The sequence below is a fragment of the Balaenoptera acutorostrata genome, chromosome X, assembly GCF_949987535.1.
Source record: "Balaenoptera acutorostrata chromosome X, mBalAcu1.1, whole genome shotgun sequence".
NCBI lineage: Eukaryota > Metazoa > Chordata > Mammalia > Artiodactyla > Balaenopteridae > Balaenoptera > Balaenoptera acutorostrata.
The window spans coordinates 18,158,063-18,177,329 of record NC_080085.1 but is presented as its reverse complement, the minus strand read 5'-3'; the positions used below and the strand labels follow the sequence as shown (position 1 = coordinate 18,177,329).

The 19,267-nt window shown below is 39.1% G+C and overlaps 1 protein-coding gene across 5 annotated transcripts in view; it reads right to left on the bottom strand.

Annotated features, from left to right (window-relative positions):
• Nucleotides 1-13,548, bottom strand: part of CNKSR2 (connector enhancer of kinase suppressor of Ras 2) — a 263,361-nt gene extending 249,813 nt beyond the window's left edge. For 4 of the 5 annotated variants that reach the window (XM_057538222.1, XM_057538223.1, XM_057538224.1 and 1 more), the window contains exon 1: nt 13,189-13,374. In XM_057538222.1, the coding sequence (XP_057394205.1) occupies nt 13,189-13,252 (64 nt within the window). In that variant the 5' untranslated portion in view covers nt 13,253-13,374. Of the gene's footprint in view, nt 1-13,188 lie in introns of all 5 variants that reach the window. The other variant, XM_057538225.1, reaches the window with a different exon arrangement.
• Between the last annotated feature and the right edge of the window lie 5,719 nt (nt 13,549-19,267).

Below are 19,267 nucleotides of genomic sequence, written 5' to 3'. Positions count from 1 at the left end.
AAATAGTTGGTAATTACCACAGTTCACAGTTGATGTTATTTTTTAAATGTCTATTGTCCTGGCTATTGTAGCTTTCATAAAAAGTGAGAGATTTCAAATCATTCTCTCCACAACCAAAGAACAATTAAGTTGTTTTCACTTATTTTAAAACTTCCAGCCTAAAGCAAACTCACCTCAAATCTATTAAAGGAAAATAAGGAGAAACAGAAAATATCATGTGTTTTTTACTCTGAACAAATCTTACTTTAAGTTTCAAAAATACATGCTAGAATATATATTTTAGATACACAGGCAAAACCATGTGTACCATTTTAAAACATAATGTGGATGTAACTGTACCTATCATTACCATTTTACAAGTACTCAATTGATCAAACATCTCTAGCTCAACTTGACCACTCTGTATCTTACGATTTCACAATAGTTTTTTGACAGATAATGATTAAATTTTCTCCAGCATATACGTTTTTTGAGTGATTCACTATGCTATTGTATCATATCACAATTTGGTCTACGATAAAAGAATTTCCAAACAAAACAAAATAACTTGGGGAGAACAATCACCATTTACTAGGTAGGTAAGGGTTTCCAAGCTATAGAAATGTACTGAATAAAGTCTGCTGTTCAAAGAAACACTAATGAAATGTATTGCAATAGATAGCAATGCTAACCACTACTAGGTAAATATAAACAACAGAATATAACCAAGGCCCTTACAGGTGTACCTCATTTTATTGCACTTCACTTTATTGTGCTTCGTAGACATTTTGTTTTTTACAAATTGAAGGTTTGTGGCAACCCTGCATTGAGCAATTCTATCGGTGACATTTTTCCAAAAGCGTTTGTTCACTTCATGTCTCTGTGTCACCTTTTGGTAATTTTCGTAGTATTTCAAACTTTTTCATTATTATATTTGTAATATAATCTGTGATCAGTGATCCCTGATGTTACTACTGCAGCTTGCTGAAGGCTTAGATGACAGTTTGCATTTTTTAGCAATAAAGTATTTTTTAATTAAGGTATATACACTTTTTTAGACATAATGCTATCGTATACTTAATAGACTACAGTAGTGTGTAAACACAACTTTTATATGCACTGGGAAACCAAAAAATTCATGTGACTCACTTTATTGAAATAGTCGCTTTACTCCCGTGGCCTGGAACAAAACCCACAATATCTCCAAGGTATGCCTGTATTCGTAGTAAAATGTTAACGCTCCTTAGGAACATCTATTATCAGGCACCATTACTTTTGGGGGGGAGGGGATTTTTAAATTTATAAGTGCATATTAAATATATTTTTTAAATACTCTAGGTGTTTATTCATACTTACTGGAAGTATCAGTTCTTTTACAAATTTTTTTTATTATTTTTTATTGAAGTATAGTTGATTTACAATGCTATATTAGTTTCAGGTGTACAACACAGTGATTCAATATTTTTACAGATTATACTCCATTTAGGAATTATAAAATAATGGTTATATTCTCTGTGCTGTACATTACATCCTTGTAGCTTATTTTAACTTATACATAGTAGTTTGTACTTCTTAATCCCCTTCCCCTTCCCCATCAGTACCTCCCCCGGCCCCTCTTCCCACTGGTAACCACTAGTTTGTTCTCTGTATCTATGAGTTTGTTTCTGTTTTGTTATACTCATTCATTTATTTTTTAAATTCCACATATAAGTGAAAACATACACTTTCAAGTAAGTCGTTCTCTGTCTTACTTCACTAAGCATAATACCCTCTAGGTCCATTCATATTGTTGCAAATGGAAAAATTTCATTCTTTTTTATGGCTGAGTAATATTCCATTGTGTGTGTGGGTGTGTGTGTGTGTATATATACCACATCTTCTTTATCCATTCATCTGTTGACAGACACTTAGGGTGCTTCCATATCTTGGCTACTGTAAACAATGCTGCTATGAACGCTGGGGTGCATGTATCTTTTCTAATTAGTGTTTTCATTTTCTTCAGATATATACCCAAGAATGGAATTGCTGGATCATATGGTAGTTCTATCTATTTAATTTTTTGAGGAATCTCCATACTGTTTTACATAGTGCCTGTGCCAATTTACATTCCCACCACGAATGAACTAAGGTTCCCTTTTCTCCACATCCTTGCCAACATTTATTATTTGTGGTATTTTTGATGACAGCCATTCTGACAGTGTGAGGTGATATCTCATTGGGGTTTTGGTTTGCATTTCCCTGAAGCTTAGTGATGTTGAGCATCTTTTCATGAGGCACCATGTACTTTTATTAGCAATCCTTTGAGAACAAAACATCTCAGAACTCGGCTGGTAGTAGTAGTAGCCTAAAGTAGATCTTTTGCCTAGGTCTAGACTCAGAAGAGGAGAGCGTCAAACTCCTGGAGTTCACTTCAAAATAAGAAAGATGAGGGGCTTCCCTGGGGGCCCAGTGGTTAAGACTCCGTGCTTCCACTGCAGAGGGCACGGGTTCAACCCCTGGTCGGGGAACTAAGATCCCCATGCCATGCAGCATGGTCAAAAAAAAAAAAAAAAGTTACCAATACTATAGTTGTATGTGGCATTTTTGTCACTGGCCAAAGTCCTATTTTGAGTGGAAACGCTTTACCACCAACAAACAACACACACAACACACACACACACACACACACCCCTATAGAGGTCAAAAGAACCCAATGACCACAAACCACCTTACCACACACTAAAGAAAGTAGGTCTGACGGAGAGGACATCAACATCTTTGCAAATGTTCCCAGAATTCCTCTCATGTCACATCTACCTCTGGTAGAAAGGCAAAGTAAGCATATTATGTTTTAGAACCAGTTAGAAATTCATTCAAATTCTGCTTCTTCCACTTAATATTTATTCATTCTTCAAAATATTGGTTGAACACCTGCTTGATAAATATTTGGGTATACAGGACAAGTGATTCAATGTTTCTAAGAAAAAGTTTCTTCATCTGTAAAACAGGGATAATTCCAACCTTTCAGGGCTAGGATAAGTATAAGATGACGCAGGGAAAGCACCTAGCACAGTACATGGTATACAGTAAGCAGTCAATAAATATTATCTATTAACAGTTCTGCCTCTGAAGATTACCAATAGAATGAAACTTCTTCCTTAATTAAAAAAAAAGCAGACATTTATCATGCACTTGCTGTGTGCTAGGCATCGTTTTAAGCATACCATAACCCTATGAGGTAGGTAATATTATCACCCCTATTTTACAAAAATGAGAAAACCTGGCAAGTTACTTAAACTCTCTCTCACTAAGATCACACAGCTAAGAAGTAATGGAGCCTGGATATAATTAACACAGGCATCTGATTTCAAAGTACTCTTTATTATATACTAAATGGTGCCAATTTTTAAAAGGTAGAAAATTCAGAAACTTTTGAAAAGTCAAGTCTGAAGATAATTACGTATAAACTTGAACTATGTTCTTTATCCACGAAAGTGTAAATCCAATCCAGTAGGCAGAAAAAAAAGAGTTAATGTTCAACCTAATTCCATCACTGAACAGCTGTACATCTCTGTTGAGCTGCTTAACTTCTGTAACTTACCTGTTTAAGGGTGTTAACAACTGTCCCTTATTTCACTTTTAAGTACTACCACTAATAATAGATGTGAAATGCATGAGACCTTTATAACATGGGCCAATGAGGGGAAGAACCAAGCTGTACTACAGGATGTTTGCAAAAATATTCCAAAAAGTCAAAAAACTGATTCCAACCAAGTATGCAGAAATTCTAACTAAAAATATAACTCATTTCTAGCTTGCATATTTTCACTATGGAAATGGCTCCTGGCAAAGTACGATACTTGAAAACACCGCATCCTCCAGGGTCAAACAATTTCTTTCCAATCTTAATTACATTATTAAATTGATCAGCAAGCCCTTTCTTCACATATCAAAAGTAAAGTTCAATAGGAACCTACTCAAATTATCACAAATCCCAAATAAACAGAATCTGAATTAACATGTTTTTACCATAAATAGACTTAAAACATTATGTCTAGGGACAGATTAGAAAGAAAAATTATCTAGCTCTAAACATTCCATAGAATGAGCTTCTCTCTGCTTGTCACAATTCAACATCAAATTGAAAGCCTCTGGTCTGACAGCTGGAAGGCAAGGTAGCAGCCTTCTAGATAAGCAAACCTGTCATTAATTTAATGCAACGTTGGTGCCAACAGAGACTGTCGCAAAACTCACCATGTCACCAATGCAGAGGGAAATGGGGAAGGAGCACCTGCCTTGCCATCCATATGCTGGCTCGCACCACACTGAACTTGGTTTCCACACAGGCTCTGGCAGGCAGGGAGGAAAACTAGCAACTGGACTACAATGTCTATTTTGAGCACCAGTAGCAACAACTCTACAACTCTTTCTCTTTTATATGTATTTTTAATACCTCACTACCTTGTTTACACAGCCAAAATATAAGTGAATTACACAAAATTAAAATATGAATTTTCTGCTCAGCCAGGTGAAAAAAAATCACAAGTCGCCAGGACCATCAAACATTTTGAAAATAATATGGATAGCTGAAATAAACTCCCACATACACATATAAAACATACCAAAATTATAACAAGAATTCAGCTAATGCTGTTGAAATTACTCATTCAGCATAATTACTTAAAACCAGTATTTCAAAGGTTTTTTATTAATAAATTAATTAGAAGTCTAACATCTTGCTAAAAAATATTCTTTCGTAATCTTTGTGTAAACAAGTTGGAAAAAGTAAAATCCAGGATCTAAGTCAGCCTTCCATTGATTTCTTGTAGATATTACTTCAGAAACCATGTTGTAAGCCCATTTTAAAAATAGCAGATATGGCTGAAACAAAATAAAAAGTTCAAACAAACAAACAAGAGGATATTGGGTAACACTTTAAAAGCAAGTAACAACGCAGTTTCTTCCTATCTATCATTTTATCAGAAGACTATCCAACCTACCTAATAACACTAATTTCCAAGAACATTAATGTCAAGTAAATATAAAACAGACAAGTATGCTACATTTGATATTAGTTATGTAACAGTGTTTTTACTGTGGCAAACTAGAATACATTAATGCCATTGTGAGTTTTGGTTTATTTAACAAATCTTGGTTTTTAAAACAATTTTATGTTGTGACAAAATATTCAATAGATGAACACAGAAAACTAAAACAGCAGTTATTGTACTTTAGTAAAATTTAAAATTCAATAAATTTATGCAAATACCCACAACCCTTTCTTTCCTGAAACTGCAAGAATAAGATTAAGATAATGAAAACTTCTATTAGAATGAATGATTGTAATTTAAATTGAAATTGAACAAGAAATTAAATACATCTTTCAAGTTAAAAAAAATTCTAGCATGTTTAATGGTTATTTGTAATTCAAACCAGGGCACAATTGCAATCCACTGATTTGCAGTACTAGCTAGAACATTTAAGCCTGAAGGTGTTGTTTTATTAAGAGTTAACAGACAGGCAAAGTTATGTTAAAGTCTTAAAAATTTCACTTATTCTGATTTATGTTTTAACAATTCTAAATTTAGGGGGAGGGGCATACTTTATTAGAAAAATTTCTATAACATGCCTACTAGTGATTATCCAGTAGCATGTAATTCACAAAAAATCCACATGAGGCACCTGTATTCAACACGTTACGCTTTACAGTAACTCTCTACATAGGTTCTTAATGAGTGCTCTTCAAAAATTAGTCCAAATAAATTTATATTTGGCTTAAAAAATTAAAATTTATTTTTCAAAATCAGAGTGAGATGAAGTTATATAAGAAATGCTGAATTAAGATGCATCTTTAAATATCTTAATTTTATTCCTATTAATAAAAATGTAAATTCAACATTAAATATAATGAGAAGATAATGGTTCTCATTAAGCTAACGGGCTTTTTTTTTCATTTTATCCTCTATATTAACAAATAAAGGGCATTTTCTTCTCACAACAGAAAAATACATTTTAATTTCTTATATGAACTTTATTTTCTTTACTTTTTTAAGAGGAAAAATGTAAGGCCTTTTTTTCAATTTCATTCTACCATGCATTCCAAAATATATGGTGTTCTTTTAAAAACACCACAATGAAGAAACAATTAGAAAATTTGTATGAAAGAAAATACTTAAGAAAAGGGGTATGTTTTAATTTTTTAAGTAGAAGTTTGCCTATTGTGTTGGCCTATGAAATGACATCAGCAAATAATATTTATAGCATAAACACAGAAATGTTACAGATTCACTGAAATTAACATTTCTTAACAAAATGAATCTACACCATGATTTAGATCATTGAATTGGCTAGACAGCAACACAACTATGAAAAACGGACAAAGCAACCCTACTTACACTGTATTCTGGCACACAGTATACAACTTGTCTCTGAAGTATCCATTAGGGCATTTCATTATAAGGGACTTTACGTGCATCGTCATTTAGGAAAGCAGATTTGTCGACAGACCAGTAATCTGTGAATAAATTTATTTATTCCTTTACTCAACAAATATTTCCTAAGTGCCTACTTTTCACCAGATACTTTCTTATGCACTGTTATGCAAAAAGATGGGTTCCCTGCCCTCATCAAATAATCATACAAATCAAGGTAAAAGATAAAACTGGCAAATGGAACAAAGAAGATATACACGGTACCAAGAGAGTGCATAACTGAGGATTTGATGTGATTTGGGGATTCAGGAAGGCTTTTCTGAGGCAGAGGAGGGAAGGCTTGAGATCTGAAGGATGAGCAGGATTTAACTGGGTGAAGAAAAAGTGCAAAGTCTCAAGGGCTGGGTAAACAGGACTGAAAGAAGGCCCGAGTAGCTAGTGCTAGCAATGAGGTTTACCTCACAGGCAACAGCCAAACCTTCCAGGGTCTTATAGGCCATTTTAAGGACTTTATCCTAAAAACAGTGAGAAACCATTAAATTTTTTAAGCTGATGGGGAGGACAGGATTATATGGGAATCATTCTCAAGAAGTTCATCCTGACCACAGGTTTATGGATCAAACAAAGTAAGATGCTGTAATTATCATGACCTTGACTGAAAAGATAATATTTTATCCTTTGCAAGAGGAGAAAAAGAGGAAGCAGAGTACATACATTTTACCTTTTCTAAACCCAACCACCACTTCTTAAACTTTTCCACTGATGTATCCATAATTGCTGAACAGAGTGTACTCATAACCCTGGGAGGTCTGGGAAATGCAGCTTTAAACAGCCTGCTGCAAGCCTAAAATTCCTGTTAAGCCTCTGGTCTCATCTTTAAAATCATGCCAATTTTGCTTTCTATACCATGAATATAATATCTATGTTTATTTTAATATAAAAATAATACTTTAAGATACTTAGCAAAAATCAACTTTTTGGCTTTTGATCATTTGGTTTTCACAACCACAGAAATGTACCATTTTGGGTAGCACAGGCCTATGCTATGCATGAAAACTGAATTCACTCACTGAATGCTATTCAAAACAATGAGCCTATTCTTCAGCCAGACACTAATCCATGACAAACTCATAAACATAAAGCTTTAGACTCCATTTTGTTTTTCAAATTACTTACCCTCCCTTTCCCCCATCTTTAAATTAGTACTGATGATCCATCCTTCTAGGACTCTTTAGAGAAGCTAATGCTTCATCTTTCACAATAAGCCTTGTGTGTGAGGGAAGTCATATAGAAAGCTAAAAGTCATTAAGAAAATGTTAGGTTCTAATCTGAGGTCACTCTGCTATGAATGAAAATGATAATTTATCATTGCTTTAAGAACAACATCAACATTTAAAAGCCAGTCTGCATTCTTCATGTAAGAATTTGGATCAGTAACATTCTAAATATCCAACAACATAATGTTAATGATGTAATTAATCTTCAAAATAACTCATTTTAACATTATTTCCAAATTATTCCTGAGAAACAGAAATGGGCTTATTTTTGGCAGCCAAAGTTTTATAATGTGGTATTTATTTAAACTCAGGACATGATGAGACTTTTATTGTCTTTGTGAAATGCAGATTTGTTCTTGTACTTTTGTGCCACCTACTCATGCTCCTCCCTCACTTTCCCTGTACTGCCCACCTTTCTCTTTCAACCAGACAAACGTAGACTCAACTCCTCTGGTTAATCGCCCCATCTCAACTCTGGAGTCTCTTGCTCTGCTTCTACATTTAGAATACATCCCTCTTAGAATATACCTTAAATAAATAAACTGCTTAAAGAGTTGCTCAAACCTTCCCCATGGATTCCTTCCTGACTTACTAAAATCATCATCTTCTCTTTCCATTGGTGCTTGTATACATATGCAAACTCTTAAAATTTACCAAATGTACTAGTTGGTACCTGTCTCTGTCTTGGCATAGGTTTGCCAATGTCACTGCCATCCCTTAGAGACTAATTTCTCCAAAGCAGGGAATTATTTAAATTCATCCATCAAAGCTCCTTCCATGCTGAAGTACTAAGTAACTATCTAAGAACTAGAAAACATCTACATAAATATACTCTTTTTTTTCCTACTATGCACTACATCATGCGTGTTACCTTAAGGAGCAAATGTTAATGACACTACAAACAAAACGTTTCTTGTGAACTAAACTCTACATATCAAAAAGGTAAATTTCCTCTTTGTATAAAATGACAAGAATTCCTGTTCCAAAAATGTCAAATCCAAAGCAGGTGATTGTTGGTTACTATCTAGTCACGCTGCAATTGAGAAAAAAAACTAATTTTTCAAAAAGAGGTAATTGCACCAATTTAAACATTTAGCATATATTTTTTTCCCTTACGGTGTATACTTCTCAAGTTCCTGCCACAAAATTATTTCTGATCTCTCTCTCAAAACAGTTTAACTCGAAATGTTGACATTTTCCTTCACCTGATTAAGATAAATTTCAACTTCAGCTCTGGGTCCTATGAGGGGGAAAAAAATTACTAAAGGGCATCGTACCTGTCAAAACTGCTTTCCGTTATCGGACGCATTTTCCTTTAGAGCATGTAAACTTTTATACTAAATAGACCTTATTTCATCACTGCATTTTCCTCTTTTTAGGGTTGCATGCAAAACGTTGGCTTTATCTTTGTTTTTTAATACCTAAAATAATGTATTTCATTTTCTGTCCTCAAGAAGGCTGAGTCATCAGGACAGAAATTAGAAGTCAGTGAATGCTTCTTAAAGAAAATGGTTTATAGTAAACAGGAAAGACCAGAGCAGTTAATTGTGGGATGGCTTCAGAGGCTATCTTAAAAATTTAGATGATTTTAGGAATCATAATAACATAAGAGTGCATGGAGCTAAGTCACAGAGACCATAAGAGAAGATCAGCAAAGCGGGGCCTGTCAGTTGACTCTGAAAACAATAATCCATTTTATTTGATCCAGAAAGGGATTAAAGATCACTGGAAAAAATGTCAGAAAGGGAGCTGGCCCCGGAAAATAACTTTATCTTAGACATCTGGATATTTTGAAAGAATTTCAAAAGGCAGAAAAGGTGTGGGAAAAAAACTGGAATTATTGGGTGTGACAAGGACAAGGAAAATTAATGATAATAATAGGGGCCCAAACGTGTTCAAAGGTTTTTGTTATATTTCAGAAGGCAAAAAAAGTAGACTCAAGCAACTGCAGATTGTGAAATATTTCCAGGCCCTGCAAGTGAACAGACAGGAGTTGAGAAATAATGTATTTTAGAGTAACAGACTGAGCAAAAATTAGAAACAGTTATTGGCCTACTTTTCTACCTATAGCTTTTCCTAATAACTGCTTTGCTTTTATTCACTGTAAAAAGGTTTATGTTTTACAATTTTGTCAAAACTACAGGAGGACTGAATGCAATTTCCAACTGAAAAAGGTTAGTTTCAAGCACTAAATGATGAGTATTTGATTTTCTCAAAAAATATTTTTATAAAATTAATTTTTTAAATTAATTTTGAAGGGTATGAGACATTTCCAAATAGCCTGAAGTACTATCAGGATAATGTGGGATATAAATGCTTATTCTACTAACTCATGAGGAGTTCATATATTTACTGGAACTAACATTGACACTGTGTCACATCAAATTTTTACTGTCAGGAGAAAATTCAATGAGTATTGTATTTCACAAATAGTGGAGTTGGGGGTGAGCAAAAAAAAAAAAAAAAAAGGAAGTATTTCCTCATAGCGTTTTTTAATAATAATTAACATAAATTTAATACTTATGTGTCCCTCAAATATATTTTAATAAAAAGTAATAAATTAAAGTGAATTGCAGTGTATATATGGTCCTTCATAATTAATCTTGAATATATTCTACCAAAGCTTAATAATCTTGCCAGCCAGGTGGTTTTCCCTTCATTTCCCTCTCTGCTGACTGAGTTTCTATAGCACTTCAATAAACTGTCTGGAAGCATTAAACATATGGCCATGCTATTCTTATATGCTTAATGGTTCCTTTTCTGTTTAGTGAAGAAAAAAATACCCTAGAAAGAGCATAAAGCATATACCTTACTAAAGAGAGTTATAACTATCTACCATTGTGACTAGGTGAAAGCATATGCCGTATATATGCTTTAAATGTTAAGGATGATGAAACTGTCACATTAGAAGCATGTTTTAAAGAACTCCCACAATGCTGCAGTTGTTCAAAAGTCCTGTTCATCCTTTGATACTGCCTTTATAACACTATACATTATACAACACTAAATGAGGTTTGGTCATTCCAAAGCTACAGCCTAAATTAATTGACTTTTAAACATTAGTGCATCTGAAAAAAGGGTGAAAAGTATTTTTTAAATGTATTTTGTAAAGTTTATTTGGGGAAAAGGGTGGGGGGGGATTAATTAAGCTAATAGTGTAAGTTACCTTAATTAAGTTAATTTATTTGAGGAAATGTTTGTTTCATCTTAGTATTTTTTTAAACCTTATTTTCTGATAATATCTCAAATCAAATTTATATGAAGATTATGGAAATTTCAGCAGTAAGCAGTTTGGGACTTGAAGTATACAGATAATGACATGAGTTATTCTCTTCCAGTCTAATGTATACAGAGATACACAAATTCTGTCTTTTCAAATAGCTCTAAGATGCATCACCAACAGGTATGAAAATAAGTTATTCAACTTAAATATAACAATCACTTAAAATCACAGCTAATGATGTTAGCCCAACTCCAAAGAAGCTGCATTTTAGGCTGGAGAGATTTTTAAAGGACTAGTGTACTGAGAAACTAAAAATGTGTGTCAGAATATGTACATCATATGTTCTACGTGCTTCAGTGGACCTAAAGTGTAGAGAGTGGGGAAAGTGCAAGAATGTACTCGGAGGGTGGGAGGTGAAGAAGATGGAGTATGCAGCACTCACTACAAGCATCATGGGAATTTGTGAGAGGTAGTCTCTGAAGGTAATCTGACTCCCATGGAGCCAAGATAGCTTTTCTTTGAGTATTTCAGTAACAAGACTCAAACTGAAGTACTCTTTTAGGCAAATTCAAAGAACGGGTTTTAATTAAGCATTCTTGCTTTTCGCATGTGCTCTGGCTCTTTCTTCCATGACTGAGAAACAGAGAAGACAGATGTTTGTCTGCATCTGACAATCCGAAGGGGGTAAAAATTGGTGGGAATCTAGGAGAGCGGAATTTCAATAGCAATATGAAAACAGAAGAAGGAACAGAAAAAAAAAATGAGCCACTGCAGGACTTTGTCTTAGTCATGGCACCCATGGCACCTTAGCACAATGCACCGCACACAGGGGGGCAGTCGATAAATAATGAATTCGATTTAATTCAGTACACTCTCATTTGTACTGCGCTTTGCAGTTACAAAGCACTTTCCACATATTAGAAAAGAAAAACGAAATAAATGAAGAATAAAGGGGCAAGTAAGGGAATAAAAGGAAAGCAAATGGATAAAGGAAAATCCACAAGACAAGCAAGAGGCTGAAAAGGCTCGGGGGAAAAAGAAAAAAAATTGAGTTTCCCTCTGTCGTTCTCAATCACTTCCAATCACCCTACTTTCGTTCTAAAGTACCTGGAGCTTAGAAAGTCTGACTGCTAAGCAAGCCCTAAGAAGGGGCTCCCTCATCTTTGGAACGGCATTTGCAAATGATAAGCCTTTGGTCCCTGACTAATCTACCCAGAGTTTGTGCCTAGGAATAACCACGAGCAAAACTCTTAACATCTCCCAAGTGTGGCGAGCAATCCTTTTTTGTCCATCCCCTCCATCCCCTGTCAGCATTCCCCAAATCTTAGGAATCTTGGGGATGGGAGGGGACGCAGTGGTCGTGAGGAGAGGGTCCTCTAACTCAGACAACAGACAACAGAGGGAGATAGTGAGGCAGGAAAGCCCAGGGACAGAGAAAAAGCCCACGTTTGAGATTAAGAGGGCGAATGTCTTTAAGTATGGTTATTAGAAATTGCCCATGGGAAAAAAGGGGAGAGACTTCAAGATGGAATAAATGAGGGGGCACTTGAATGTGCATCACCTTACACCTGCGGTCGAGCCCCCAGTAAAAAGCCTTAAGATTAAAAGCCTCAAGCGGCCAGAAGAGGAGGAGGCAAAGGACGCGGGGGGATGCACAGGAGGGAGCCACAGATACCAGCGCAGATGCTGTCCCAGGGGAAGCATGTTTTCCTCTCCCCCAAAGCAGCGCATCCCCCGAGCATCCTCAGCCCAACCTGGGGAAGAGGGGGAGCTCCCCGGATCCAAACCCCGGCGGCCGCGTCCTGACACCATTATGTGGGCTTAAAAGTTGCAGGGAGAGTTGGCGCAAGAAAAGGCACTTGGCAGGGGCGGCCGCCAAGGGGGCGTCAGGATTCCCAGGAACAAAGGGGCCGGGGAACGGACGACCGTCCCTGGGGGCTCCTCCCTGAGGGGAGAAAGCAGGGTCGACACGTCCTCCCTGGGGGCACCAAGGGGAGCTAGGAGCCGGAAAGACTGACAGGGATTCCACCGTCCGGCTCCCAGCCTCCCATCGGGTCGCCCCGGCCACCCCCGCGCTCTCCGCGCCCCTCTCCGGCTGGGAAGCCACTGGCTGGAGACAATAGGAGACCGGGATCCCGAGCCCCAGTCAGCCCTGGAGGTCCCCCGCCGCCCTCGGCGCCCCACGATCAGCCGGCTGCAGCCCCGATGGCGGGCTCGGCCGCGGCGGGCGCCCCTTCCCTCCCGCGCGCCGGGACCCCGAGCCCCAGGGCCGCCTCGCCCTCCGCACAGCGGGCATTACCTTTCATCCAGTCCACTACTTGACTCGGAGACCATTTGCTCACCGGTTCCATGATCAGAGCCATGAGCACAGGGTCGGTTCCGCGCGCGGCGCGGAGCTCGGAGCTCAGACACAAAACGAACTCAGCAGCCCGAGCCGCCCTCAGGTGGGGTCCCTCGCTGGCCGCTGCCTCGTTGGGCGGGCGGCGTGGAGAAGGCGGCTTTTGTGTGTCGAGTCTCGCGGCTGCAGCGGTGGGAGCGGCGACGGGGAGGGAAAGGCGCCGGGGTCGCGGCTCCGCGCCGGGTCTGCTCGCTCCCCGCTGAGGCGGCGGCTGCTGCCGTGGCTCCGCAACTCCGCTCGGGTCTCCGTCCCTCGGGGCTTCAGTTCATGGCTTGCACTGCCGAGGGTCGCAGCGCTAAGGGAAGGAGCTGCCGCCACACGCCCGCAGCCAACTTGCCCGTTCGCCTCGTGCGCGAGAGTGAAGCCCCCGGCACGACCAGCAGCCCGGCGGAAATGACGAGGGGCCTCCTGCCACCCAAAATATCTCTCCGCAGCCCTCGGGTGCGGGGCGCGCGCACCACGAGCCCCCCGCCCGCTCGTTGCCGCGCGGTCCCGCCCCCGGGGCCGACGGCAGCCGCGCCAGGCGCGTGCGCGTGCGCGCGCCGGCACGAGGCCCGATCCCGGGGTCTGCCTGTCAGTCAGGCAGGTGCGGGCGGCTCGTAGCGTCGCGTTCCCGCCCCGCGGGCCGCCCCGGGACGGAGGCGGGCGAGGAGCGCGTGCGCGGCGGCGGCGGCCGCGGCGGCGGCGCCGGTTCCAGCCTCGGGTCGGTCGGTCAGCCAGTCAGTCAGTCAGTCAGGTGCCGGCGGCGGGAGCGCGGCTCCGAAGGGCCTCTGAGCGGACGTGGCGGCGGCGGGACGGGCTGCCCACCAGTTGAGCGCCGACTGCTGAGGCGGCTGAGGAGGTACCTGCGGCCCCGCCGCCGAGGGGTGGGGGACGCCGCTGAGTGCGGGGGTTACAGCGGGAGCCCGGGCTTTCCTCGCGCCCGCCCTCCCCGCTGCTGAGTGGGCTCCCGAGGTGATTCCCGAGCCCCGCGCACGCCCGCGGAGACGGAGGCGTGGAATGCCGCGGACGGGGACCGGGCTCCACCAGCCAGAAACGCAGCGATGACGAGGCAGGAGGGCCGGTGCTGTCGGACCGCCCCCGGTGCTGCACCGGCCCTGGGAAGTCAGGCGCGGAGCCTGGAGCCTTCGAGCGCCGGCCGCGGCGATTCCGAGGGAGGTTCGGCCCCACGTGCCTTTTGAAGGGCTTGGTGTCGGGTTTTCGGCCAACTCTTCTGACGCTCAGAGCACCCAGTGCCCATTTTAGAGGATGTCCTTTTGTTTTCAGATATTCTTGTATAAGAACTGAAGGGTAACACTGGGCTTGAAAATGAGTGACAAAGTGTAAACAACATGGTTCTTCAAAACTCCTGTTCTTCCGAAATCTTACACAAGCTCCTGTGCAGTCCTCAGTAAAACAGACAGTTTGCCTAATGAGGCTCGGTTTAAACGACAAATAATTCATCCTAGAATGTTTGGACGCAAAGTCTCTGCCACCGTTGTAGATGTTTTCTCTTTGTCATTCTTAAATAGTTCCACTGAGTAAAAGAGAAACTCATTTTATTTCTATAACCATTGCAATAATGGCAATAGGATTTGCCAGTTCTTGCAGTAACCCATTTTCTCTAGTTCAATGGCATGGGATGCAGAACTGCCACTTTTCTCAACTAACATGAGTTGACATCACCCCCACCTGCCCCCGCCCCCCCACAAAAAGCTGAAACCACAGTAAAAATATTTTTGATCTTTTCAGGCTAGTGATACACAACAAGTAAAACTTAAGATGGCCTGTCTGTAGGCTTGTTGTTTATTTTTCTAATAATACAAACTTAAAAGTATATGAGAGATTTTGGAAAGAAATGTAGACGATTATCTAGACAAGTCTACACTCAGACGGTACAGGTATAGCACTTTCCTTTCATAATCCAGACCGTGGTTGTGATTTACAGTTTTTTTCTTGGCTGACCAGGTGTGAAAGGTATTGTATCTTGGAGTGCCTACATTCCAGTGTTCTCGGAACATTGCATCAATATTTCTAGAAAAGATCAATTCCAGCATCAGTACTTTATGGAGTAGCTTTATGTTCAGAAACGTAATGGAATGGATGCATTGTGAATCATTAGAGGTTACGGTCACAGGGAGATGTTAAAAGTAATTTGATCAAAATAATACTGCTAATAATAACAATGAACACTTATTGAGCACTGTGCTAAGTACTTTACATATATTTTATCCTCAAAACAGCTCTATCATTAGCCACGTTTTACAGATGAGAAACTCTTGGCTATCACATTCACTTCCTATCCCCAGAACCTATTACACATAGTTCAATAAATGTTGAATAAGTTAATGAATAAAGCTTAAAGAGGTTAAGTAATTTGAGGTCATGACGCATGATTGTAGTACCAAGTTAAGGTGATTCCAGAATATGACTTTTAAAACTAGTAAAACGGTTTGTATGTGTCCCAAAATGAACAGTACTTTGGAAGGGGAAGGTCTATTGAAAGTTAACTGAATATGTCTCATCAGAAAGTTAACTACAAAGGAGGCTAAGAGTCACCATGAGTGTGCCTGTGCGGTACCCACTGTGAGAATATAGGAAGTGAAGAAATTTGGCTGAAACACCAAACAGTATATCCTGACTGTGCTTGTATGACAAGCAACCAGACTACGTCATATTGCAAGCAAGCTTAAAGTGAGATATTGTTTGCATAATGAATGGAGTATCAAAACAAATGCCAAACACCAGGATGTGGTAAAAATAAAAGATATGTATTTCATGAAAGACCAGTACCAAAGAAGATGGAAAAAACAGTCCTAGAGAAAGAGGATTTTGAGAATTACGTCACAGAATTAAGTTGTACATGTTCTCCTCCTATATATGTTACAGTAAGGAATTTATTTAATATAATCACCTGAGATAACTATTAGAAAAGTAATTGTAAAATCTAGGAATGACTGAGCCAAAATGTGAGTGTGGGGTTATACTATCTAATAGCGTTCACCAAGGCCTGAGGTATTTTTCCCAAGTCCTCCTCCCTGAGGTTTCCCCTACAAAACATACAAAACATCAAAAATTTGCCTTAGATTTTGACAGTATAATAGGCATTAATTATTTCACTTAGTTTGTTAAGAACACAACTGACTTCACTCAGATAGTCTTGATTTGGGGAGAAGAAAAATAAAATGATTAAATCATCTTTGCCTTCACTCTTTTATTCTTAACTCCAAATGACTCAGCTAAATTGTTCCTGCATTTTTCTTTCCACAACTTTTCAAATAAACTGGCTTTTATATTTTTTTGCCTATTATTCACAATGTTAATGTCTTGACCCATTTTTGTTAGTATAACGTTATTACATACAAACTTCAACCTCTTAGTTTTGCCTTCTCTTAATGAACAAATCTCAAAGATTAGGGGAAAAGGTATGTTATCATAAACTACATATCAAAACAGTGCACTAAATGATATGTGACACATACTTCAACAGTCTAGATGTAAAAGCCAAACTGATTCTTTGGAAGCAGGCTTGGATTCTTTTTGGAAGCAGGCAAAGGAGAAATATTAAACTGATTAATTGGAGACATAGAACTTGTGAGATGTTTGCAACCATATCAAAATAAACCACTTTAACGAGCCACAACTACTGAGCCTGCATGCCACAACTACTGAAGCCCACGTGCCTAGAGCCCGTGCTCCGCAGCAAGAGAAGCCACCACAATGAGAAGCCCGCGTACTGCAACGAAGAGTAGCCCCCGCTCACCGCAACTAGAGAAAGCCCGCCCGCAGAAACGAAGACCCAATGCAGCCAATTAATTAATTAATTAATTAATTAATTTAAAAAAAATAAAAAATAAACCACTTTAAATCATCGTTTAACCCAATTGTTATAGTTTTGTCTTTTTTGTCTTTTAGACCTTCTAGAGTTCAATAAAAAATTAAAATCTCTTGACCAAAATATTTTCAGTTAAGATTTTGTAGTATATGTAATGAGTCTAAGTACTTAAGATATGAAATTTACAAAGGTTCTCTGACTAGAATCTAGGTGCTCAATGGCTCTGACTCTTAGGGATGAGGGCAGATGGGGAAGGAGCCTAAAGCCTTTGTCTCTTTGGGGCCAAAGACAGGAGTAAATAATGTGAATGTTTCTTCTGGAGCTGCAAGTTAAAGATTTCTAACCTAGGTTATTTTTATAGGGGCCTTAATCTTCACTTCCTATTTCTTCTGCTAAGAAGCTTGCTCTGCATCAGACCTCAGACTTGCCAGGCAAGACATATTTTAATGTTTTTTAGTTATTTAACATTTAGACAAAATGTCTTGCAGAGCCCTTTCTGGTGATTGTCCCAGTTTGCTTAGATTGTGTTTTTGCTATAGCTCTCTCTTTAATGTTTAGATTTCTTGCTTTTTTAATGATTAATATATTATCAGAAATTTTTTTCTCTCTTTTATCTTTCATTTTTGAATGATTAGTGAGAAGTGACAACACAGAACAGCTGTGTGGGTCGTCCCTGTCCTAAAAGATAGGAAGGGATGGGAGTCCTCTTTTTTCCACTTAGTTTTGCCCAAAGCTTTCCTATAATTCTAAAAGCAGGTGTTCTGTGCTGGCCCAGTTGTATACCTTGATCAGAAAAATGAGCTAGGCAATTCTGATAAGACTAGTAGTGATTAAACAAGATACAAGTTATTCTCAGGAACAGTATATAAAACTTGCTCCAGAGAAAGTTAAGCAAAATTTCTGGAACAATGTTTCTATTTTCTTGTAGTATAATTCAACTAATAGCTATGAGTAAAGAACTAAAGCCTCTGATAGCAATCTGTCTATGCCTCCAATAGTCAGAGAAGCAAGTAGGAAGAGATCTTTAACTGTAAATGGGCCTTCAAGTGTGCTTCTCTGGGCCAAACCTCCCTTTAGATTATCAGGGAGAAGCACCCTGAGACTATAATTAAATTAGTAGAATCCTTTCTTTGCTGTTCTGCCTCAAGGGTAAACTGTATTAAATCAAGCCATGTCCTTTCCAGACCAAGATTCACAACAGTCATCTCTGAGTGAAGAAAAATTGGCTGGAGTTGAAGTTATCCCAATAGGGTTTTTTGTAGGGCTCTTTCCAGGTATTCCCTGCTGTTAGATTTTTTATTAATCACAATCTAATAAAAATCCCAGAGCCCACCTAAGATTAGGAAACCTAGTTTTCTTAACTAGCCCTAGCCCACCAGGGAAGTTTCTGGTGCACTTAGCAGCCCTTAATGAAAAGCATATAAACTTAATTGTTAAATAAACATTTTTTGAACACTACCAATGTGGTGGCCCAAGTTGTATACTTTAATCAGAAAAATGAGCTTGATTTTGTGAATGCAAAGATGACCAAGATGCTCATAGACTGGTAGGGGAAACAGAAACATTCACAATTAATTTAATAGGCTAATGTGATAAGTGCAATGATAGATGTGCCCTGTACTATGCACAGAAGGGTACCTAACAACTGGGAGGAGGACTATATGTGTGAGCAATTATAGAGCACTATGTAGAGGTGCCTGGATGGCTGGAGTTGAAAAGCAAAGCAAGAGGTAACGGGAGATGAGGTGGGAGGGGTGGGCAATAGCCAGATCAGGGGGAAAAATTCAAACTAAAAGGTAACCTAAAAAGATAGAGCCATATAAGGATTTTAAGCAATAAAGTGACTTGGTCATATTTATATATTTATGTTTTATATTGACTGACAGCCATGGAGAGCACAGATTTGAGAGGGACAGGATGGAGGGAGAAGTCAGTTTGAAGGATGTAGCAATAGACCAATGAAGAGATGTCTTGGGTCAGAAATAGATGAGTGGAGGTGAGGATGGAGAGAAGGGGATGAATTTAATAAATATTCAGGAGAACTTGGTGGTTGATTGGATATGAAAGGTTAGGAAAAGAGCAATATCAAGAATGATTTGCATGATTCTAGCTTTGGTGAATGGGTAAATTATTTCTTCTCCATCTAAAATAAAAAATAAAAGTGGA